The sequence below is a fragment of the Fringilla coelebs genome, assembly GCF_963513975.1.
Source record: "Fringilla coelebs genome assembly, chromosome: 5".
Taxonomy (NCBI): Eukaryota; Metazoa; Chordata; class Aves; order Passeriformes; family Fringillidae; genus Fringilla; species Fringilla coelebs.
Window position 1 is genome coordinate 35168803 of NC_140033.1, and position 26237 is coordinate 35195039.

At 38.8% G+C, this 26237-nt stretch overlaps 1 protein-coding gene across 1 annotated transcript in view; it reads right to left on the reverse strand.

Annotated features, from left to right (window-relative positions):
* Nucleotides 1–26237, reverse strand: part of PTPRR (protein tyrosine phosphatase receptor type R) — a gene marked incomplete at its 5' end in the record, with an annotated part of 139985 nt that overhangs the window by 6023 nt on the left and 107725 nt on the right. Inside the window, 7 exon segments of the mRNA XM_084205711.1 lie at nt 1451–1564; nt 3541–3698; nt 4875–4985; nt 11157–11294; nt 13322–13401; nt 19205–19289; nt 24613–24799. Coding sequence (XP_084061837.1) covers nt 1451–1564; nt 3541–3698; nt 4875–4985; nt 11157–11294; nt 13322–13401; nt 19205–19289; nt 24613–24799 — 873 coding nt within the window.

The window sequence follows — 26237 nt, forward strand, 5'->3', positions numbered from 1 at the left end:
TAATAATGCTGAAAATCTGGGAATTTGGGTTGTTTTTTATGTCTGAAATAGGGATATTAAAAGAGGCAGCTGAGACCAGAGTTTGCTTTCACTTCTCTATAATGGGTTGTAAAAGCAATGAGAAAAAGCTTTTCTCATAATAGGAATACTAAAATGGGGAAGAACTCTTCAAACCTTTCTCAATAAGACATATAGATATTCAGAAAAAAGGTTTGAAAATTTGCAGTTGGTAATTTAAAACAGAGTAAGCATTTTTCTCTCAGCTATTCCTTCTTATTTTGTTGCTGAGATTTTTAGGTCAATAACTCCCTTTGGAGAATTTTACACTCCAAGGGGCTCATGTTGCTCTGTAAAGATCATATTACAATGTCTAGTATGATGAAGCCATACGGGAGGGGAAGGCAGAGGAGATAGTCCATAAATACAGTCAACTATATGGATTCTGGTCCTTCTGCACTTCATGGTTTCAGTACCTTTCAGAGCTCTTCACAACATGAAAAATTCTGTATTAACCCTTTGACCTAAGCTCCTTTTCAGCATTTGCACCCTATGTATTTTTTTCATTTAAAGAAGACACGAATAACAGAAGCAGTTAAGATACTTGCAAGGACATTATATGACCTGTATCTACAGCAGAAGGGGAGACTTCTCTATTCTTGGTGCAATCCTGTTTACTTACTTTATACAAAATACTGTTTCTCTAAGCAGAATAAGAAAGAAAAGTACAACCCTACCAACAGTTTCCATTGTGCACAATACCCACATCCTCCTCTAAAACACAAATCCCTCTTCAGCCATGGTTTCATAAAACAAAGCACTCTGCAACAATGCTGGCTTACACTGTTCCTGCTCCCAAGCTGTGAATTCAGTCAGGGAATTGATCTGACTTCAGAAAAGTCTGGAAAAAATGCCTTGCTGTTTTCTTAGGCTGGGTAAATTTGCCAACTCAATTCAAAAGGACCCCCAGCACAGCTGAGGAAATAGCAACAGCACTAGATTTGTCTTTCTCCAGTGCTCAGAGGCTACACACACTCAGTGAGCCTCGATTTCTTCATCAACCCAGGCTCAAAGAAAATCCCTTGTCTCCAGATTGCCTCATCTCTCTTGTGTCCCAACGGGACGATGCAGACAGCAAGCAGAAAATTTTAGTGGGGGAAAAGAGAAGTGGCAAGTCCCCAGCAACTACAGGGTTGTAATTTCAGGGGAATTTCCTTCAATGGAAGTTTCACTCAGAAAACAGTATGATTCCTTATTCAGGACCTAAATACATATGTTACCTTGATTATTCAGTTAATGTGGTCATAAAAGCCAGCAAAAGCAACGGCAGCCATTTCATGTAAAGTAACAGTCAACTGTGAAAATGTTTTCAGAATCATTACTGATCATTACCAAATCATTTTGGTAATTATTTCAGAATCATTGACTGATTTGTGGCTCTTTTGGAACTCACCGGTCCACTCGTAGCTGGCAGACAATGCTCAATGCATCTACAACTCCCTCTTCCTTTAACTGCTGACAACCAATGGCTGTGGCAATAAAGCATCCAGTTCTTCCTATACCAGCACTGAAAAAAAAGGCAAAATTTAACAGGGGAATGAAGTTCACAGATCCAGGAATTACATGAAAAACACTAAATAGAAAAAAAAAACAACTTGGAATTGCTAGAACCCACACTTCCTGTGTGCATGTCCAGCAAGGCTGACTTTTCAGCTCACTTTCATAGAAATGAAAGCATGAACTGTTCCAGCAGTCCAGTTGTGGGTAATTGTGAGGCTTACATTTTTTCACATTGCACACAAGTGTATGGTAAGAAAACCAAGTTTCATTAGCACTACAAAATCTAAGTATTCTCTGTCCCAGTCCAAGCAAACGATGGAGATATGTACTGAAAAGGAGAAGAAACCAACCTAAAACAAAATTCAGTAGGGCTTTCTGTTTAAAGTCCTCAAATTATACAGGAGTTCTGCTAACCATACCTCTAACCATGAAGACAAAAAGGACCTAGACCCATGCTGATGAAGTTAACTCTCTCTCCTGTGATTCTGCAGGATGGTGAAGGACTTGGTGCCATAGCTCCCCAGGATTTTTTGATGACTGCTGGGAAACAGCCATTTTGGCTTTTTTTAATCCCTGAGGCCTCAACAATTTTGAGAATCTCTGCCCCACTCTGTTTCTTGCTTAAGTAATGTAGAATGCAGTGCACTTCATGGCTTTCATGCTGAATGGCAGGATAATTGGCAGAAAATGTTAAAAAATTAATTTGGAGTTGAAGTCTTCCCAGCCCTCTCACTCAGACAAAAAGGGAAGAAACTGTCTGACTGGAAAATGGAGTGTGAGATTTGTAGACCATAGTATAGTGCAGTTGAGTTGTGACTGAAGAACTATGAATTTTAATCACAACTAGAATGATATCTTAATCACAATTGAGATGATATCACTCTTTAATCATTAATAAATTCCTGCTCATGCTTACAGACCTTACTGGCATATCACTCATCTCAGAAAGACATCCCATTCTTCTGAAGACCTCCATTACTGAAGCTCTGTACTAGAGAAAGGGCAATCTCAATAGCTATCCACAGACTTCTGCATTGTTAGGGAAACTGCAATCCCTGATAAATACAGCTGCATAAAATTTGGGAAAGTTGCTTATTCATCGCATTCCAGTTTTCAAAAATTATGGGTGTTTTAAATTTGTCTTCCATTTCTCTAAATTTCCTAAATATGGAACTGGAAAGAAGTTGTTCGAGATGAAAGGTTCTGATTTAATGTACTTCTAGGAAAAAAAAGAAGTATTATCCCAACTGTAAGAGATGTATCATCACTGTTATGAGACAAACCAAGTAAGAAAACACTGATTTTATTTTTACTTTCTGTTTTCATCTACTTCTTTCCACCAATAATAAATCCAGTGCTACTTCCTATTATTTAAATTGCAACATGGGGTAATGAATCAATATAAAGCAACAAAATAGAATTAAACTAGAATTATTAGAAGTCCATCCTCTTGTGCATTATAATCTGTGTGAGTAAAGCTCTATTCTTGAGTACTGAATAACACTTTGCTCTTGAATATCCAACCAACTGCTTTTGTGGAAATGTTCACAAATTTCAGTACTGATGTGTTTTGGTCTCCAAATCTGTACCTGATTCTTGCTTCTCAAAACTGACTTGTTTTGCAATATGCTTTGCCTACTGGTCACCAGGCACTGCATCTGAATTAGGTATGTAATCATGCAGCAAGACAAAAAAGTAAGAAAACCATAAATAAGAAACAAAAGGAAAATAATTTTTCCAGCTAGTCTTTCAAAAACAGAATTCATGAGCAGAAATAGAGAACATTCAGAAGCAATCTTCTAACAACAAGGGAATTCTCTCCAAAACTCATATCCTCAACTATGAACTAAAAAAGTCAATTAACATGAAGAGGAACTGGGGAATTTTGCTTTTCTGCAAACACATTCTTGAGGAGGGCTATTTGATGCAATTTGCTGCAGCCTTGCTTTAGGCAGTCACTGAAGAGCAAGACTACCTAATTACCTGCAGTGCACAACGACAGGCCCTCTGCCCAGTGATTCCAGCCTGTCCTCTTCCACGTCCAGCATGAGCTGCAGCAGAGGCTGGGCGCTGTCAGGGGTTTTGTGGTCCGGCCAGGATGTGTACCAGTAGTGCTTCACACTGCGGGACTGACTCCCTTGCTGGAAGGAACACCGAGATTTTACATCAACAACTGGATTCTTTTTATTTCTGACACTGTTATGGTAAAAAGACAGTAAAAATGTTAAGAGAGATTAAACAATTTTTTATATTAGACTTGGAGGATGTAACTGTGCATGGAACTGATGTGCTTCCAGATATGCAATTATAAGAAGGGTTGTGCATCTGAGAACTCGGCTGTTTTTCCAGCTGTGTAAATTCTGTTTTCTGACTACTGACTTTTCCAGCTGTGCACGTTCTGTTCCTCTGACTACTGACTTCATGACTGTATTGTCAATTGGGAATTGTCAGATGTCTGTGTTCTATCAGCAACAACATCTAGAGAGAATAGTTTGATGTGGGTTTCTGAATTTCTGAATTATCATGTATTTCTCCCTTTTAAGGTCATTTTAAGGTTCTGATACTAATATTACAAGGGTACTGAAGTTAAAGATGCAGAAGAACTGCCCTTCTAGATTAACAAGATATCCCAGTTTGTTCAGTTATTCTCTCCAAAAGAGTCTGCTACCACTTACTTCAACAAGGGGCTGAATATGGGCTAGGGTAATTTGTACTGGATGATATAATTTCTGCTCACTTCTCAATGCTGGAGCTGAAACACTACACAAATTTTCCCAATACATTATTTATTGTAATGCCCTGTCAGGAGTAGCAGGTCAATCTGACAGCATGGGAGTGTAATAGGGGAGTTAACTCAGAAGAGGGGCATTTGTCTTATTTTGCACAATTAATGTTTAGTGAGAACCAGGAAAGCATGAAGATTTCTTTATATACTTCTTTTTAGCCCCTCAGACAGGTTGTAGTTGCACTCAGCACTCAACATGAGCAGTGTATCTTTTTTAAGAACAATGCTATGCTAGTTCTGTCATTAACTAAAATCCCTTTACTTTGCCTTGGCAATGCTAAAAGGGCCTCAAAACAAATGCAATTCAAGAGAATGGAACTTGCACTCTTTTTTGAAGCCTTTTCTATTGCCAGAGTCATACAAAGTGGCAATACAATAAGTATTCCAGTACTTTGGTCTCAACCCTACCTTGCAGCTTCATAGCTCCTCCTGCAAAAATTTATACCCTTTAAAAAAGCCAACATTTTAACTTCATTTAACAATAAAGAGAAGAGAGCATTGTGAATGATGCTTCTCAGATGCAGATTATTACCTTTATTGTAAGCTGACGGACAGTGTAGTTTTTGCATTCTTGCACACTGTTAACAAGGACTTCAACCTTCCCATAGATTCCTCTTTTTTCTGGCCAATAAAGCACACATTTCTGGAAAGCAAGCATCAGTGTCATTCACAAACTGAATCCTGGAGTCATATTCATATCTAATTTTTACACAGAATGTATTTTCCTGCAAAATTCAGATGGATTCAACTGAAGTGCTATTCATGTCAGAAGTATTCCTAGATAAGATTTTGCAGAGTTTTTACTGAATGACTTAGGCCTGGTTTTCAGGATCTGAGTTTTACAGTATAGATCTCTTCCACAGAACAATTTGCACAGCTGTTTTTATTCTTAAAAGCTCAGTGAAGTTCAGTTATAGGAATTATTTTCCACCTTAAAAATTAAAGTGGTTTTTTTTCCTAGAAAACTCTAAAAATCAACTTTTGAAGTTTTGTCTTTCCAATGGGGACTTCCTTCTGAGCAAGAGATTCAGAATTTGTCCTCTGCTCACAAGACTATTTACTCTCCTGGGCCCTCATACAAGAAAGCATGTAAATGTGTCTTTAGATCTTATTAAACTCAATTTGACTTAATGTGCACGTTAAAGTATTTTAAGAACCTGAGTTGTTTTACTATATGACTTTCTGGAAATAAGTGTTAAAAAAATTCTTCAGTCTTGCTCAAACTACACAAAATTTTATGCAGAATTCTCAATGAATCAACAGTTTTACACTATTTCAGCAATTTACCTGACAAACTTCTACTAAAAAGGAGATGAAGAAATAGTATTTACAAGGCAAATAATTTTATTTTCTCCTTGCAATAGTTTGCTTATATTCTTCAGTATTCATTTCAATTAGAGTATCCCTACAGGCTATATGAAGACAAATATCTCTGTTGTATAAATACTTCTCTAGAAATGGATGCTTTTTCCCTTAAGAATGTTAGGTGTTTGATAGCCACATTTTCTGAAATAATCCTGCCCAGTCCAACTAATTCATTAAATAAAAAGACTTTCCAACATTTAAAGGAACCTTCTATTTTAATATCTAATACACAGGTATAAAAACCCAACCAACCAAACAAATAAACAAACAAAAACCCTCCAAACCCCAAGAGAACAGTTCTACAATAATAGGAATCCCAGAAAGACCTTTTTTGTATTTCCTCAAAAACTCTTGCTGAAGCAACTGGCATACATGTAGATAGTAGCCTACATTATGCAGCAAAAGGAAACAGTGCCTTTAATATAATTATTTGCCATAAAGCATAACTTCCAGTAAATACTGCTAAAAATTATCCAGAAAAACAATCAGTGGAATGCAAGGATTTACCACCAGGTGTGATATTTAAGTTGCTACTTGATAACCCAATAGTGGATTGAACTTAATCACCTCAGTTGTATAAATGCTCTTCTAAAAATTGATGCTCATTACCTTAATAGTGTAAGGTGTTGTGAAAGCCACATTTCCTGAAATAATGCTGGCCATTCTGACTGGTTTCGTTCAAATCCTGTCTTTTGCAGAACTACTCCAACATCCTAAATTTGCTGTCTCCCCGAAGAGATCGAGAATGGCAATAAAATACTCAGAAATTTGTATGAAAAAGAGTGCTCACAAGTTCCACAGTCTACCCATGTGACACATCTAGTTACTATCATCTGCCAGATCTGCAGTTCATGCCCCTCCCTAGGAGTGTAGTTTTCAGTGCTAATATGGGAAAAAGAAAAGTCTAAATACACAATTGTGCCCTGACAATCGACAATAGCTGAGTAAACTCCTGAGACTTTTTGATAAATGTGAGCATGCAACGCTCACTACAAAACCTTCAGGCACTCCAGAGGAGTGTTTTTCTTGACTCTTTCCCAGAACTGGAATTGGCAACTTGTGCTGGGTGGACAATGAAATGTGGCCGTTCATTAAAATAACTTTCATTTAACAGTCTGTCTACATTTAGTGAGATACAATGGATTATTTTTAACACTGTTGCTGTGCATCCTTTAAAAATACTGTTTGTTGCTGCTTTAAAAATAGCCTTGAAAATACAGGTAGGATAAGCTGATGCAAGCATTTCTAAGAGGTGTGGAATTAACATGTTTTTGAAAGGTGACTGAAAAAAGGTAAAAAAGATGGTGGTAGGAGTGATTAATCTTCAGATATACAGAAAAGAATATACAAAATCTCAGGACCATAATAAGAAAAAGTAAATTGCCTCAAGCGGTTACTTGTACATAAAAGAAAATTCTTCTCTGGTAGGTACATTTTAAACCCTTTCAAACATCAGATACAGTAGATGAAGAGTCTGGTGTCCAGCCTCATGTGTGCAAGCAGTAAAAACCAGTGCATACAGTATTTATCAGAAACAACCAAACATGGCCACTCCCCACCCCCAACTAAACATTCCCTGACAAACAGGAAGTTTTTACAAGAAACATTCTCTCACATGACTTTTAATTGATTTCAGCCTTTGTCCTTCCCCCTGCACCAGGGCTGCAGGCTTAGGCTTCCTTCCATTCCCTCTCCGGTCTCCTGGCATGCCCTATCCCATGCTCACTGGGTGCCAAGCTTCATGGGACTGCTCCTGAGGTGGATCTCCATAACTGAGTGGGATCTGGCCCTGCCATGGTCCGGGGCTGGCACCTGTGATTTATCGCAGTCAATGTTTTCAACCTGCCAGAACTGTGCCTGCTGCAGCCTGGTCCCCAGCTCTGCTGAATGGAGGAAGGCTGCCCCAGGTGACATGTGGTTTACTGCCTGTACATTCTCTGGATTGGGACCCTGAATAAAATTACTTAAAAAATTCGCAAGTATTTGTGCAGTTGCCTAACTTCAACTCTGCTTCTGGGATATTTCTCCATATAGCTATGCCTATAAATTTATACATTAAAGGTATCAATAACACAACAGTAAAGAATAGTAACAGCAAAGCTTCAATTCCAGAATTCCTTTTTACTCCACTGCAACTCCTGCCCTCTATTTACTGTCACTACTAACTCAAACATGAGTTAGTATACTTTAAGAGGGCTTGCAGGATTTGCCTTCATATGCTGAAATCCTCACAGTTAGCACCAAATCTTCCTAAGTTCTTCCAAAACCCATAAATGGTACCAATACTCAACTAATAAGTAATCTTCAAAGAGGTTTATGTGAAGTCTGTAAAAGGTAGGATTTCTGAATTCCAAAATCTACTTGACTGTACATATATAAGGGTAGACCATATACAGACCGACTGGGAAAAAATGTTGCATGAAATATGGCATGAGCTTTAAACAGTGAGTTAACAAGATTGTCCTAGATAATTACTGACAACAAGATTTGCATTAACTGAGTAATCTGGTGCACCAGGCACTATTAGTTCTCTCTTCTTGCAGAATGCTGTACAAAATTCTTTATTTATGTTTCCCAAAACATGCTTTCTGTTTAATGGATAATGTTGCTGTTAAGTTTTGAAGGTAGAATAAATGCTTAATATTAATGTAGTACATAGCTCAATGACAAAAATCAGCTGATACAATAGAAGTCTATAAATTTCTCTATGAAACAATATATATATATATATGTCTATGACATTCTTACACCCCACATCTTTATCTAAATTCCACTGCTTAATTGTTCTAACTAAACTCAGTAATATATGAAAATTGTATGTGCCTTGTGTGTAAAGGTTTGGAGGATTGTGTCCTAGAATATTAGTACAGAACTAGAAATGGTCACCCTTCAGTTACTGATTTATATCACTCTCTCAAAGTGGGATGGATCATAATCTGGAGGTGACTACTGCTCATCAGTGACCACAAAGGGTACCTCGACCACTAGAGGAGATGTGGTTTTTCCTCATACTAAGCCCAAAACCATGGCCTAGTTTCCAAGTTTCTCACCAGTTATTCAGGCAGAAGCTCCTTTGCTGTGGACTCTCCTTGCACTGGTAGATTTTCAATTTTTTCAAACATTCTGCAGTTTTGAGGACAGGTTTTACATATTTCCTTTGTACAGCTGAAATAAATATTTTTCTCAGCACTCTACACTCACATCTTCATCCATCTTGCAAAAACCCATACTTACCACAGCAAGTCTAAACCATTTTTTCATCTGATACACGGAAGTAACCCTATAGTAACATTTATACATCATAATTTCACACAATTCCCGTCGCTAATGCAAATTTGTTACATCAATCTCTTTAACTAGAACACTAATGTCCCAAATAATTTTTTTATGCAAAATAAATTCATTTATTGTTGAGATTAAGGTTTTTCATGTGTCTCTCATTTGAAAGGTCCTTCATTATACATTACAGTATATCATAGCTCAAATGAAGGCTGACTGGTGTTACACCAGCTGAGGAATACAGCCTATACACAAGAGTCAGGTATGGAAGTTTATTTGTCCAGGGGTGAATGTGGATGAGTGTATAAATATGCTTGCAGATATGAAGGTACTTGTATGTCTGTATACTGCAGATGTACCTCCCTGAAAATGATGTAAATAAAGAAGACCCCAGAAAGGAAAAAATACCAAGTGCTACTATGCTAAATAAGATGTGCTTTTCCCTTCTCTATAGAAAGCAAATATTTTAGCAGTGAAGAAAATATGCTGAGCATTGCCAATAAGAGTTTGCTTTCTTTTCAATGGCAAGCAAGGTATCAGGAGGAACCTGCTGACAGTGGGAGAGCTCCTAAGGTTTCTAGACAGGACAGCTTGCACAAACACAGCCTCTCTATATAGCCTGGGAACAACTTGAGATTCCTCACCCTTTCTATGTGGAGGAAATTACCATTGCCAGGCACAACAATACCTATAAACACCAGTGCCTAGAGCCTGCGTAACTCAGGTAAACACAGAGCTTCCTGACACGATGAAAACCACTGGGCACTTCTTTCAAGTCATTCTTCTTACACTGTGTCAGATGTGAGTGTTTAAACAGTCAGCATTTCCTCAGTGAAATACTTACTCTTTTGGACTATTAGCTTGGTCGATTGCTATGCTTTCATGATTGATCCTAAATGTGGGATTCTGAACACCTCTTTGAACAGCCTAGAGCAAAATGGCACCTGGTTTGGGAATAAGTCTTGGGACATTTTACAGGGCCAACCTACTTTTCATATACATTTTCTTAAAATCCCCTGGATTTTAAGTTCATGTTAGAAGTCCAAACTCATGCTGAGAAAGAGAGAAGCAACACTAAAGGGCAGGAAAAAGAAGACTATGTCTATTGAGTGCATATTTAAATGGAGCAGTGAGTTTGAGCCCTGGGAATGCACTCAGACTCTTGGTCCTTCATCACTCAGACTAGAAACTTTGCCTGAATAAACTCTGTTGCTCTACCATCATGCATCTGAGTTTGAATAGCAGGGGTGTGAGTGCAGCAGGGGAAATACAGCCCTGGTGTTTACATGGCTGTGTGTGAGATGTGATTGAGGCATCTGCCTGGAGCTGGAAATCATTACTAAGTCTGGACTCAAGAAAAAAGTCCATCTCCTTTATTTCTGACTATCTCTTGTCCACAAGCCCTGTAAACCACTTCTTTAGCATTCAGTCTTCCAGAACAGGTTTTTTATTGGCTTTCTGCATGGGAGAGTGATTTTTGTTCTTAATTTTTGGTAGTCAGAAATATGGGCACTGGCACAACCAAAGAAAGCCTGACAAAAATTTACATGATTACTAAATAAAGATAGTGAAGATACGGCTTGGAATTGATGCAAAAGTCTTTGAATGCATAACAGGCAGTTAGTTGGCCATTAGCCACTAAAATACAATTGTCAAGTCTAATTGATACCAAGGTAAAGAATATTATTTCCATTCTGTCTAAGTTCCTCTGTGGTGTTGGCATCTGGGATCCCAAAATGTATTTCTGGGATGGTCCAGAAGATTTGTAACATTGGGAATGGATTAAATCCCTGACATGATAGCAAAGTGCAAATTTCAGCCATGAAAAAAAAAACCGGCTAATCATAACATTAACCATCTAGTCTTTATATAACAGAAGGTAAAAATGAAGTACAGAGGTAAACAACAGATAAATGAGGTGTTTCTTAAAAAGTTAGGAACCCAACAGCATAGATCTAGAAAATGGATTCTTTTTTATAATACATGATGCCTTACAATGGCTATGCTATTACACTTGATGTATTTGGCTACCCTCTCATTATTTTTCACATACCTTATAAACAGATTAGTTAAGAACCAGTTATCTGCTAGCTTCCTTCCATATCATCTAAAGTCCCTTATACAGTATGCAGCCATAGGAATAATTTCTCAGTTTTGCCAGTTGTCATACCTCATTTTTTTCTTTCAGCTTTGTGATCATAACAATGACAGGGCTGTCTTCTTGCCAAACCATCTGCCAGAAATCATTCACGGTATTAATCATGGGTCCCTGAGTTGCAATGAAAGCCTTCTCTTTACCTCCATATCCCTAGTTTAGAAACAGACACAAAAGCATTCACTTTAAATTCATGTGATAATCAATACTGCAGGTGAATAAAAGAGCAGAAGGGGCAGAAAAATTAATCTGAAAAAAAAATTAACTGAAAGAAGTTACAACTAAAAGTAGAGCAGATCAGAAATTTTTCAGTAGAACAGTTTTTTTGCTAGAAACTGATTTGATGAACTTAAATGGTCCTGAGAATACAACAACTCCTCTCAAATTTCCCTGCTTACTTGGCTTCTTTTAGCTAACTTCATTCTTCAAGTTATTGGGACTTTCCTCATCCAGTGGTACTTTATAATTTAAATTGCAGCAGTGTTTTCAAGCTAGTTTATAGTCAGTAAGCCACAGGAGAGAAAAGAAGAACTGTAAAACTCATATCTACAAAGACTCTGCTATATATGTTTTCTAAGGAAGAAGTGCCATTATGAGACTTTATAGGAAGGACAACATATATAGGGAGTATAGGAAGTTCCAAGACACACATGAACGTTCAGAAAGTCAAAGAAAGGTCAGGCAAACAGTGATGAAGCAGAAGAGAGGGAAAGACAAGAAGAAATGGGAAAAACAAGACATATCTTCCTATTTTTTGTGAGAAAAGGAGAAGTTATGATTTTGTGCAGTGAGAAGGTGCCCAACAGTAATGCAGGAGAGAGCCTGGCAAAGTCTGAAGGGAATGAGTGAATGGAAAACAGCATGAGGTGGTGTGGGAGCCTCTAGCCTTGGGTCTTCCTTTTGGGAGCCTTTCTTCATGACAGCTGCTACTCATGGCATGAACCAGTGGGATAATCCTGAGTTGGCACAAACTGTCCTCCAGCCATTCACCAATCTGCCTGAACATACTTTGTGCAAGCCAGGTCTGTCAGGATCCCAGCAAGCCCAATGATTTTGTATACATGGATGTGAAATTTCATTTCATTGCTGGGTTGCATTTTTTTCCACAGTTGCTCACAGTTCAGCTGGTGTTAGCAGCAAGAGGAATCACCATATGTGAGAGTGAAGGTGGTGGCACAGGGAAAAGGGAGACCTCAACACATGGCCTGTCTCTTGGACATGATGCCACTGCTGTCCAAAGACAACCTCTCTGCTTAGTTACATGATGATGTCTTCATAAGTGATGCTGAAATACAGGATGCAAAGTGAGGCAGGGTAAGAGGCATGGTGCTGTATACCTACATATTATGTACTGTTAATTATTACTGTTAATTAAAGAGCAACATCACTGTAGAGTTCTGTGGCCAAATTTTCATTGCAGTATTACCTTTATTCCAGATGAGGGTCTGGATAGTAACTAAATAAAACATTTAATTTTGTAGGTAGAGGACTACATTCCTAAAATATGATTGAATTAGTTTCTTTGTAGTCTATTTAGCATATATTCTTTCATGAGTACAAGAAAGCTCTGTGTGCAGGTATGTGTGTCTGTGGGTGTGATCAAGGACTATAGCATACCTGACACTTAGAAATACTGCTTTCCATCAGGGTTCATGCTTGGTTATATCATTGTGTTCTGGGACCAGTACAGGGAGTAAAATGTGAATGGCTGTGTTGTGGCACATGTGAATATTTAACATGTCTGTTTATGTTCTTTTTCATAAACTTTTTATAGGATTTATTTAATTACTTAACTGTTAATTTCAGGACTATCAATGGATAACTTGAAAGTACTGGTATCTGTCACTGTTAAAAGGTAGCCCTCTTTACTATAAGGCAGTAGGTCAATATGAAACAGCAAATACCAAAGTAAACAGATAGTAATGTATGTGTTTCTTAATGTTTTTTAAAAACTATTTGATAATTTTTTTTATTACAACCATTTCTGTACCTTCATGACTATGTGGTCTTTGTTAGAAATGGCTTATGAAACTATTTCTATCACATATGTAGACAAAAAGATTTGGAATTATCAAGAGGAGGGGTAACAATAAAATAAGTGGCACCTTGGCAAAGCCAGCTATTCACACGACAAATAAAATATTTTCTCAAAAGTACATGAAGAGTGTACATTTACTTACCCTAATGTAGTTAGCATTTATGTAGGTACTCAAGGAGTCAGATGGATTTTTTGGTTTCAAATACACTCTGCTTAGAGGATCTAAGAGCACAAGGAAGATGGAAATTAATAAGAAAACCCATAGTTAGAAGATTTCTAAAGAGAATCAAAGACTTCCTGAAGGAAAAAAAACCTGCTGTTATTTGGGGATGCCAAGCAGTAAAGAATTACACACCAAATACTTCCCTCTGCAAAGGACCATCACATGTAACTAAGGCACCCCTGTAGTGCACAGTGCTGGGCTGTGCAGAACCATCTCAGTGAGCTGTGGGCTCTGAAGCAGCACTGTCAGGCCCAGGCAATGCTCAGGGAGGTCGGGTCTGCCCGTGCTGCCTTCGAGATGACCTGCCTAGCATGTCTCTGAAATCTGTGTCCTGTCACTGGACAGTGGCTCATAATTACACCAAGCCCTTTGAACTTGACTTTGGTGCTTTGGTCAGAAGCTGTAGCGTTCAGTGACTGCACTGGACAGTTGGATTTAAATTAAGACAATATTCCTCTGCCTTGGATGAAATAAAATATATGTCTTTTTTACCACTTGAAGTTGACTGTAAGGGGCTAGACTAGGTAATCCATATTCTTCCCTTCAGTCCCATGTCCTCATCTGACACAATTTGTGACCATTCATGTGTACGGACTAGAGACACAATGCCAAAATACAGGAACATTTTCTGTCACACTCTTCTTTCCTTCACTCTTGGATGCTCTAGAATGGAGGGGGGGGGGGGGGGGGGGGGCAGTTCTATTGAGTAAAGAGCTGGGGGTTATTAAATCCCTCCTGGAAAGGAAGGTTTTGTGTCTTCATTTGTAATGATGCGACACCCCCACCCCCCTCTTCCATGCAATACCATTTTGGAATTAAAGCAGCATATTCTCAAGTATACAATGTAACAGAAAGGGGGAAGCAGGCAGGGAACAAGATGCCTGTGTTGTGTCTTTCTAGGGACACACTTGACTTTCTTCACACTTTTTCTGAAAAAAATATGTTACCACTAAAAAAAATGATATAGAAATCTTTCTATGCTGAAAAAAATCTTTTCTTCCGGCAATTTGCTTAAATACTTAGTTATAATCAGCAGAGTTTTTTGACAGTATGCAGGCACATTGGTCTGGAAATAGTCTCTGGATAGCTCCTTTGCAGAGTGCAATCTAGGCAATGCATTTAAAGATACATACATGGGTACTGAGCTGGAAAGAGACAAAAAACACTGTTTAGTGTGTGGCCCTGCTGTTTACACAAAAAAATATAGAACTGATATATATACATATGCTGCAGCAAAACCTAGTATTTTCAGAGCTGCTTCTGGATTTCTTTTTTTGACTTTTCATCCCCTTCCTAAGAACATGATAAAACCTTTGCAAACCAAAGGAAGAGGAGGGATGATCCCAAACATAGTTTATGTCCTTTTCCCACTGGAGGTCACAGGAGCACCTTGGACAGGAGTGGAGCCTTTGTAGAACCCAGGATGATGTTTTGAAAGTATGTTTCTTAAAATATGCAAATGACTGCATGACTTCAAAGTCTGCACATGGAAGTCTTATCTTCTGTGGTTAAAGCACTACGTGAACCCTAATTAACTTGTGTTAAAATATCTTTGTACTAGTTTTCCTAACTTTTTTCACTTAGAGCTTTTTTTTTCCTTTAACAATATGAGGACAGGAAACCTCTCATTTCTTTTCAGCACAGAGTGGTTATTAGCCATTTCCACAAATGCCTCAGGCTACATGGCCTTGAAAAAACACCCGCTTCCTCTAGCTCACACAATGCCTCTGATTCTGGTGTTGCTTGACCCCTACCTTAAAAAACCTCTTCCAAGCAGACCCAACATCCAGTTTAATTACCATGTCTTGAGATAAATCCCTCTGTTATTAGGGAGCAGCTAAATCAGCTTCACAATTTCTGAGACCTCCTTCCAACTCCAATCAATGAAACAAACACTGCTTCCGAACAGGAATCTTTTATAAATTAGCAGTCATGATCAGTTATGAAATAGGCAAGTGTTGTAAATTGAGCTCTGAGAAGAGGAAAGCCTAAGCAATGCTAAAGATCCAGACCACTAGGCAATCATCAGAAAAAAATGGAAGTCATTAGCTTCCTCCTGAATGACAAATTCCTTGGACATAATAATCTTATCCTTAAGGATGGCAAAGTCTTGGGAGTCTGAAGCTACAGCAGAAAGACAGATGTTGACTGCAAGGTTGACTTCATCAATGTCTACAAAGTACCTGAAAATGCATTGGTGCTGCTAAACACTTATAATTACTAATAAAATATGTCTTCAATAGTTTTAACTGAGGCAAAATTACTGCTGTTTTTTGCCATGTATCTAGGAAGTCTGGAATAGTTCACTCCGTAAAAGCACTAGAAGGTGCTTTTTCTAACTCCACTTTTAACAAATTAATGTTGTCCTGAATTTATAATGTTGTAGGAATAGGAGGGTGTTAAAGGGACTGTAACTTGACTCCATGAGAGTGCCTGGTGCAGGGAACAAGCAGGTTATTTGGTAGCAGTGCTGGACAACCTCCCGTCATGCCATGGATACTGGAGGATCATTGGAGGATCAATCCATGCACTCCGTTGGTGCTTTCATTAGGGAGCAGAACTGGAGCAAATATGACTGTTTGTGGTCAGCACTGGGGAGTGAAAGGGAGCTCAAAAATTACAGCATCAAGAGAATAGTTTTCCAGCATCTGTTTATATGCTTTCATAATAAAGTGCTTTGATCATATGATTTAACCTTCTCCTTGTTTTTAGTGAAATGTCAGAGCAAGTGTTAGCACAAGCCACAGATTGTGGACTTCTGGGTCTGGCTCCCTAAGGGGTTTCTATCTTCATGTTAGTGTGAATCTGCTGTTCTTCCCAGGGTGTTTTCATGCAGACTTTTGACTTAAGGGTAATCTTCAGAGCAGGATAGGGCATGGTAACCTAACGGATGTGTTGCACATACAAAGATACAGAGTAGTGTTAAACCACTTGCCCCTTTGTAAGGAAAAGTCCATGCATACTCAGAAATACCACAGGAATTCTGCTTCTGGTTTGAGATGGACAAGTGAGACAGGAAGTAGGAAAGATATAGGGCCGAAGAAGTAGCAGGAGATATTGGAGAAGATAGTAGGAAGCTGAGGTTCTGCCGCAGGGACATGTAGTGGGGGCTGCAAGAGACAAGCATGCAAAGGTGAAGATGTGGAGTAAGAGGAAGAGGAATAAGCAGCAGGGCTGCTATTCTGCCACAGGAATGTGGCTGTGGTGAGAGACTGGGAAATCTGTGTGCAGGACTGGAAACCTGCTCAGGGGGCGTGAGAAATACTGTAGACTGGTGGTAGAGGGAACACAGCTAAAGATACAGAGCAGGGTTTAACAGGAGCTATGGGTGGGGTCACAGGCAGGAGGAAGGATGGAGAAACACTGATCCTAGGGAGCTGCTTAGCCTCTTGACTCTGATCCCACATTGGCCCTTCAGTAGTTGAATTAGAACGTCATTGTAATGCAATTAACATTAGAGAACTTAAAGCGGCAGCCTGGTGTTTGCATAAGAGTGTTGGCTACGTTATACTACAACTGAAACATCTGGCATAGAAATATAACATCTCCTGTACTTTGTAGTTTTCCATATAGAATAATTTTCAACAGGCATTAGTTGTATTTCACATGAGTGTGTCTGGCTGGGTGGTATCTGCTAACATAAACCTGCCCTCATGCACTCTGTCACGGAGTTATCTCTTAGAAAATGAGAATATCCACTACAGCATGGAGGGTGGAGCTGGCAGGACTGGGCATTTTTAGGACGTCACTTGTCATCACAGGTGCCCCGATTCAGGAGACGCACCCAGTGCTGGGAATGGAAAAGCTGATGTGGGTGTACAAAGCAGCGGGTTGATATCATCTGAGCAGGAAACCAGGAAAGCTGTTCTATTTAATCACTCCAATAATTTCCAAACCCTCTCAGACTGGGTGTGGGGTGCATGAATATTTATTATGAGCATGTGCCTCAATCCTCAAAATATCTTCTTTGAAAAAAGCTGGTGCTAACACACACACCAAACCTTCTGATTTCTGTCAAAGATGGTTACAAAGTGCCTGCCAGTGGGCAGCTGTGGTGCACACCAGCAGTGTGCTTGGACTGAAAGGTGCCGTGGAGCTAGTGGCAATCCTGGCTAACTGGAGGTGAGGACACACAGGCACGCTGGTTCTCAAAGCTCATCAGCATGGAGCATGGCCCAGCCGTGGTGTCCCAATTCAAAACACATGCTACAGTGAAACTGGACTCATTGCACCTGCAAGGCATTGCTGGAGGTGAACCTGATGGTGGCTGGGGCAGCCTGGACATGAGATGCTATGGGAAGGGAGAACTCCTTCCAAAAATCTGCCAGTCAGGCAGAGGGGGCCGGTGATATGTTGTCTCTGCTGCAACTGATGGCAAAAGTCCTGCTGTCACCAAAGGGGTCAGGATTTCACTCTCTGCCTACATCCTCTTGACACTGGGACAGACTCTTAAGGGATGCTGAATTATCTGATGGTATCTAACTTGCATTCGGTTACCTTCTGTCTTTAATTGCCTTCAATATTTCTTGACTGAACTCAGATGCACAGAGCTATTGGTTGCAATGGATAAACTAACCTTGAACACAGTGAAAATTTTACTGCAGACTGAAGAGAAGCAAGGACTCCACACAAGCTTCTTTCCCAGCTACATATCACATTTCTGAGATTAATCTAGAGGGTGAAGGCCTTGACTGTAAGGCCTTGGTGTGATATAAACAAATTATAATGTTTTCAAGTTTGGTGAGAGAAACCTCATAATTGAAGATGTGTGAATTTGAATGACTACCATATAACATAGGCCTGAAAGGATATTCTAGAGAGGTTTAGAAAGCAAATTTCTAGTTGATAGGATATGCTGTCATTTTAAAAGTATTCTTCATTCCAAACCTAAGCAAGGGATTTACATTTTTCTGTTGGAATGTTCTGTAATATTTTGAATCACGGAACTTTTTCACTTTGGTGATGCCAAAAATTAAAAAATTCAACTCTTCATGTCTATATTTAGTGTAATGTTAAAACTTCTGCAACCTGAAACACAACACAAAACAAAATTTTTAATAAAAGTGGAATGGAATATCTTATTATCCACCAACAAACGTTATGAAAATAGCTGCATTTCAGAGAAACATGTATTTTGAAGGAAAACTATTCCACTGAAAAGTTTTCAATCACCTCCAATTCTAACAAAGCAATTGTATATGAAAATAAATACAATGAAAATGCAGAACCAGTATAGCAAGGCAGTAACAAGCTAAGAGCAATGAAGAGGCAGCACTGTGTCAGGAATGTAAACAGATTTCCACAAGGATGGTTTAGTGCATGGAGAAGGAAAAAAGCAATCACCAGGGGACCTTTAAAGATGGAAGCCCACTAAAAGACAAGATAGGTTGCACTTGCTTTTTGTAGCCTGGGTTTTTTCAGTCCCAAGTATCTTGACCCAACCAGAGGGAATTCAGTGACTGCAAGATGGTTTGGGCTATGATGAGGAGCTACTGCAAAGCATGGCAGACCTCACTGTGCCATCTGCCTGAGCTGCCTTTCAGAGAAAATCAGCATAAGCCAGGCTTGCCCTTCAGCACGTGGCTGGGATGCTGCTGACCTGTGCACCTACTGAGGCATCCAGTGAGAGTTCTGCATTTGCCAGTCCTACAGCACTGGGCTTCTGTTATCTTTCTACATGGACTATAAATACAAGTATGAATGGGTAGACATCAAGCAAATATAAGGACAGATTTTCACAGCAATATGTTCTCAGAGCAGGACTAAATGTCATAGTAGAAAACCATGGGCTAGCTCACTTACTTGGCAAAATTGTTTTATAGCGGTTTTTGGTTCCATGACTCGGGATGTCAATTTCTTTGGGATCCACAAAATTCATTGGTATTTCCTATAAAAAATAAATTAAATCAGACTGATGTTGCCAAAGGAGCCATGCAGGAAATTATCACCAGAAGGCCATCTGCTGTTACACAACTGTCTCTTAACATCAAAGTTATAAAGAAAAAAAGTGGTTCCCACCTCAAGCCTGTCAACACCCTTCCTTTAATAAACACAGGGAGTTGCATATTGAAGGGGTGACTTCCAAGAAACACTTCTGATGAATTATTTTTAAAAAAAAGTTTTTGTGGGATTAAGACCAAGGTTAAAATGGACTATAGTTCCAGAAAATTGATGTTCAAAAGTATAGTACTGTGGCAAAAAGAGCAATACTTTACATAATTGGGGCAGGAACTTCATAAATAATTAAATATTAATATATGTCAAATTAAAAAAAAATTTGTGCTAAGCCCTTATCAATGAAATTCAAAGACCTCACTTGCCTTTTATTTAAACTACTAGAATGAGGTAACTTAGTCTTTTGCATTCAGACTCAAATGCTAATAATAAAAATCTGAAGCTATTTCTTTTCCTTCTCATTTTCATCTTTTAGTGACTGATTTACATTGCAGATATGTAGGTAACTAATGTGACAGTTTCCTTTAAGTTTCAAAAATACACAAATTATAAACTCCTCATAAACTTAAAATCCCTGTTTTTCAAACTGTTTGTCAGCATGAAAAGTAAAAATCCACAAAATTTGCTTTGAACAAAATGCTTAACTTTATTTAAGGGAGAGTAAGAACAATTTTGATTTTGAGGTCCTGAAACAATGTTTCTACAGTTGAATAAAACCAACCCTTTTAAAATGGCAGGATGAAACATTCAGGGATTGGTATTTCATGATTGAGGGGGATGTTTAACCAACTAAAATAATCTGGCAAAATCACATTAAAAATGCTTCAGTTTACTAAAATCTTCATTTTTATACTGATTTTTTTTTGGGCCACCATTATTTAAATTGTCTTAGAGTAAGCTGGAATTCCATCTTCAGTAAATTAATACTTCTACTTAAAAGAACAGTCATAACTAGAGACCTGGAAACATCATGTCGCCTGGGACATTTAGCCTAAGAGAGAGTGGCATATTATGTAATTGCCTCTTAGAGACACATAGGAACCTGAGGAGGATCTGCTGGCTTGCATCACTGGAAAATTTACCCAAGGATTTTCTCCAAAATGAGTTGGTTTCTACTCTAGAGGTGCAGGCCTACCCAGTACTTTGGTACAGCAGAGATTCCCAGTCCCTGTCCTTCAACACAAGCTCTGGTCCTGACCAGCATGACCGACCTCTGCAGGGATTTTTTTTAAAAGGAACAGGGATGAGGTTAATAACAGCTTGTCAATCAGGCACCCAACAGCAGACTTTTACATGGGTTCACCAAGCAGGGGAAGCTACACTCTCACTTTACTGTTTGAAGAGATGGCAAAGTTAAGTAAAATTTCAATGGTTCATATTGAAATGCTGAACTTCCCAACTTGGCTTCCGAACATCTTACTATGTGAGGTTGCACCTGTGTCAATATTTATTCTTCTGCCTTCTCTGCCTTATGTCCGTGCATTTCATGGATCTTCCTTACTCTTCCCCTCTCCCTCACTCAGTTTCTTCCTTGATCTCTTCTTGGTCTTCAGCTGGCTCCACAAAAGAATGACTTGCTGTGTCAGGCCAACCAAAGTGCTCCTGCTAAGACACACCTTCCTTGCAGGTACTTCACCCAATCCTTTTTCAGACTGCTGTACTGCCATCCATATGATGCCTATCCTAAGTTCAGGATCTTCTCACTTTTAAGACTTCATTCTTGCATAAACCTCATCCCCACTGCCTCAGGTCAAACCATCTCACCTGTGTCCTGAGTTTAATGTGCTTCCTCATCCACAAAACTACAAAATGAGCTCCCATAACTTCCACATATTCACCTGTGACTTCTACTGCTTCCCAGTGGTGACCTCTGTCTGAGACTTACCCTTGGCCCTTGGGCTCCGAATTGTTCCAACTGGCTGACCTAGAGCTTCCTTAGCTCAGTTCTGGCTTAGTACAAACATCACCAGTACATGGCCTCTGAAAGGCTTCCGTGCTAAACTATGCACCAAGTGAGAGAGAGCAAGACACTGAGCTTGTGCTTAATGGGATCTCTGTCTGTCATCGACAGAGACTGGAAAAAATGCGTTTGGAAGAGTCCTCTGCCTGCCCAAGTGATGGTGGTCAGTGAGGGTCTTCCAGATGTGTGGCTGTCTCCCTTACTATGCCTGCTGAAACTTTTTAATAGCTCATCATTTGGCGAGTTACTGACAGATGCAAAAATGCCACCAAGTTGAAAACAGAAACACATTTCTTTGGCCCAACCGGGACCATTAATAACATTAATCACTTACATCCTGTAAACACTTTCTAATCAGTGGTCTCCTCCCAGTAGTAAGTACTTGTGAGTCCAAGGGCACAGACAGAAATCTGACAATACACCGTGGATCACAGCCACAGACAAGTCATATATTCTGAAACTGGCTGTGAGAAAAAAGAGATTATTCCAGAAAAAAAAGATCAGGATAATATGGTGATAACATTCCTGCTAACAGGGGAGCAAATAAGCCCAGCAGACTGCAAATAGCAGGAACATGTGCAAACTAGTATACAAATTCTGTATATATATATCTAAAATTATTTTTAAACATATATATTTAATTTTAAAATTGCAAATAATGCATAAACTGCACACATTCCCGTGCTCAGTCACTTGCATGCAATTATAGATGCATATGCATATTGTTTCCCTCTCTGAGTGATACCTTCTAATAGCAGCTATTCTGGCTCACATTAAGTTTTAAATGCTGTTCATACACTTGAAGATGTATGATTTGGATCTCTGAAAGCATTCAAGAAAATATGGCAAAATTTAGGAAAATTTAGGCAGATAATCATTATACTCATCCCTCCTGTTTTTGAGGATGTAATTTTTTAGATTTAATGATCAGGCACTTTCCCATGCAGGACTATATTTTTTGACATTTGGGTGTTTTGGAAATGAATTTTATCTTCTGTTACCAACTTCAGATATCCTATCCTTTGAAGAGTAGCAACTCAGGCTACTAAAGAAAACATATATGCTGGGCAAATTATGCTTCTTCCTTCTTGCAAAACAGGCATATTCTCCCAACCAAATATACCCTTTAATTAAGTAATGCCCCTTTAATTGTTAATGAAAAAAAATCGAAGAACTAAAAATAACCTGAAACTGCTAATGTTTTAATTTTCCACTGAAAACTTCAAACATTTCTTCACTTCTTTCACATTTGGAAGTTCTTCATGAGAGCAAATAATTCTAGTCTCCAGAAGAGTACGTTACTGTCTTTCTTTAGCTAGTTAAAATGAGCTGTGTGAGCAGAATGGCTGAGGGTTGTATACTGCGTTCTTTGCATGCCTCAAGTTCCTACTTGAGCTATTATCTGTAGCAAGGAACATGGTAAACAGATACTGTTCAACAGCTTCATCTTAAAACACATTTAAAAAATTGGTTTAAAACCAGAATGGACGAGTCATGACCTCTTCAATAAAATTCAGTGGAAACACTGAATGGCCAAAGCCACGTTGTGTCCCCCCTGAGGGACAAATAAAATGTGACTCTGTCTCCCCAAAGCTGTGCACAACGGCTGGGTGGGACAATTTGGGTAAACAGGATTCTGTGAGGTGCCAATTTGTCTGTACAAACTGTCTCCTAACATGGGGGGCTTAGGCATGATGAAGTAATTTCTTTTGTCTTTCCTGCCTAAGCAGCAGAATGGCAGAGAATCTATGGCACACCTGGTGATAAAAGTATGTTGGATGATTGTAATTTTTCTGTGTAGACTGTCTGTCCACGCTTTGGTAGAAGAACTGAGGGATTTACTTTTCTTAAGCAAATGACTTTTAATAAAAACCTTGGATTTTAAAGGTAATTGAAAGGCCTGCTGCACAGGATGCAATTATTCATAATGAAAAGCTATTTTTAGAGTAAGATGGCACTCATCATGTATTGATTCACATGCACAAATTGGAAATAAAATGAAACCTAAGGGGTCACATGCTCTGCCACGTTTAATTCCTTCCAGTTTCTCTGATTTAGACATCAGATTTCTAGACATACAGTTCTCTGGATCAGTTCTGGAACCCTTCTGCTACCTTTGATTCCTCAGCTGCTGAAGCACAACTGCTATATAACACCTCTGCAGTTAATACATCAGTAAGTGCATATACTGACTCCTTTAGGATTCCTGGGTGACTATTAGCTTACTTTTATTAATTTTATTGACTTGTTATAGAATCCCTTCCACTAATGCTTCAATATCAGACAGAACTTCTAGAGATCTGTTTGAACCTATCCCTGCAACAGTTCCTAAGTTCTTGCAGATGCAAATAATGGAGTCACTCCTCACCTACTGGTTCAACTTTCCCAAATCACTTTTATACCATTTTGATCATCAATTGATCTTTGTATTCTTTAGTAAGCTTCTTGCTTTTGATCTGTTTAAACATGAAGTTATGATTTTTTTAAAATTCAAAATCTTTTTTGCCTTGCCTTACTCAGCTTTCACATTCAAGTGGCTTCAGTTAAAGCTCATTTCTATTTCCCATGTAAAAAGCGTCTCCTTTTTTTCTGACAGCTTCTTTCATCTGAGCGTTTGGCAATACCAGACTTTTTCAGGTCTTCTTAAAGTAATGTTTTTTTCCCTGACTGAGTTTTTCTGCTTGACTTTTTTCCACCTGGCCACTTTCTTAATTTCAGATTCTTACCCTTTTTACTAATAAATACACTTGTGAAACACTTCAGAGTTTTTTGTCTTGAGTATATTAGGCTGCTGTATGGCATGCTTGTTTAAGGTATCTTGGACCTTGGGAAGGAAGTCCCTTTTGGACAGGGACTGTGGGTGTCCCTATCTGCTCCAAAAAATAATTTACGGTGACTAAAAATTTAATGCTCGAATTGCAAACATACATGGTGTTTACATGGGAATAAACAAAATCTCCAACTATGACTGTGTTTTCATCATAGTCTTTATGATCGCTTTGAAACTGTCACAGTGTTACAGTTCTGACTGTTTGCACTGTATCTCTATTATAATAATTACCTCATCTCTGATGGGACTTCAGGCCAAGAGGAATCTGTATTATCCATGGATATAACTGACTGACTTCTTTCTTTAGTGTGCAAACATAAAACCCCACCTTGAAACTATCTAATTTGCCCTTTGGAAATGATTTGTACCCTGGCATTAAAGTGTTGCCCGATTATTCTTTCCTCGCAGCTCCTGTTGTGCCACTGATGTCGGAAATCCTCATTTCAAGCGTGCTGTTAAACTCACCATGAATTCTGTCTGAAGTAAATGAGAACATGCCACTGCGTCTCGAAGCTGCTGCCGGGTCAGCACGCGGCCAGCTGACTGCAGGTATTCCATCGCTACTTTTTCTCGTGGGGTCGGCACAGTGACGAAAGGTTCAACACTTCCCAAGGTGCTCATATCCAAAGTCAGTGAGACGTTGGATCCTCGTCTGCATTAGAAAATAATTCAAGTGGTTATACGAGATCTGTGTTACTGTAAATCCCATACTCATGAAGCTGATCCTGAGTTATTTATGCAGCCTGACTTTCTCCATAGTCACTGATGGATTTGGGCATGCAAAGACTGCAAGACTAGTTTCACTGGTACTACTGAGCAGACAGAAAACCAAGGACATCCTACTTCTTCAATCCAACAACCAGTGCTGCAAAAACGTGTGCTGGGGGCAGCTATTTGAATTATTCTTAGAAGCAGAAACAGCTCCCTATGTGCTACTTTATTGTTACGAATGTCAAATGTGAAAGTTGTATCTTGGTAAGGAAGAAAATTCACAGAAAAAAGTATAGGGGATATATTTCTAACTGATACACATAACAGCGTGAAATAAATTCAGAGTTATGTCAGGTTCATGTTTAAGAATTTACTGAAATTAAATATACATAATGGAGAGGAAAATTTTATAAAAACAGCAGAAATAAGTGAAAGACAATATAAACATTGGGACTACCAAGACAGTAGACAATGTTTCATGCTAGGTAGAAGGGAAGGGAAGGCAGAGGCAATAAACCACAATAAATTATCTGTGTCTGAGGAGAAGGAATGGTCATAGACTTAAAAGGGACTATTTGGAAATGCCAAACATCTTTTGCAGAACTATAAAATTCATAACATTGCCATTTCTACAGGAAAATAAAGTTGGATTCAATAACAACTTTGAGCCATGAAAATACAAATAGACCACACTTGTATGGGGCTTGGTACGAGCCCTATTCTTTTTGGGGCTTTCTTAAAACAATACTTAAGACAACTGGCTTTTTTTTGTATTTTTAACCCATCAATCAAATATTATCTAGTCGACCCTTAACTTTAGGCATATTGATTGCAAAAAATCCATGGTCTGCAAACTATGATGACTAAGCACAAATTTATAGGCATTTATCAAAGCTTTTGTGTTTACTAAGGAGCAATCAGTCCTATAAGACTGACAGATTCAGCTGGCTGGGCTGGACTACAAATGCCCAGCTCAGTTAGCCTTTACCAAGCAGCTATGCACAGAAAGAGATGTGAGAACACCAGTTTGATTCCTACCTCTGCACATTTTTGGCTCTCCATTAAGGTGTGCTTACAAGGAAGTTCTTTGAACTCTTGGTTACTTTATCATGCTTGGATATACACAAACATAACATAAGATTGTCTCAAGTCTCTCCTAACAGCCATCCTGCCAGATCAGTATACAGCTCTACACCTTGCCCATTCATAAAATCCCATATGCCAATGATTAATTATTTACTGGATAATCTATTATCCAGTGATTCCAGTTTTTCTGCTGAAACTCTGCTTGGTTGTGTGCATTTCTCTGTAGGAGAACTGCTGGGAGAGTGTGACTACACATCTCTCTGAACATTGGATGTTAAGCTACAACTGTCCCT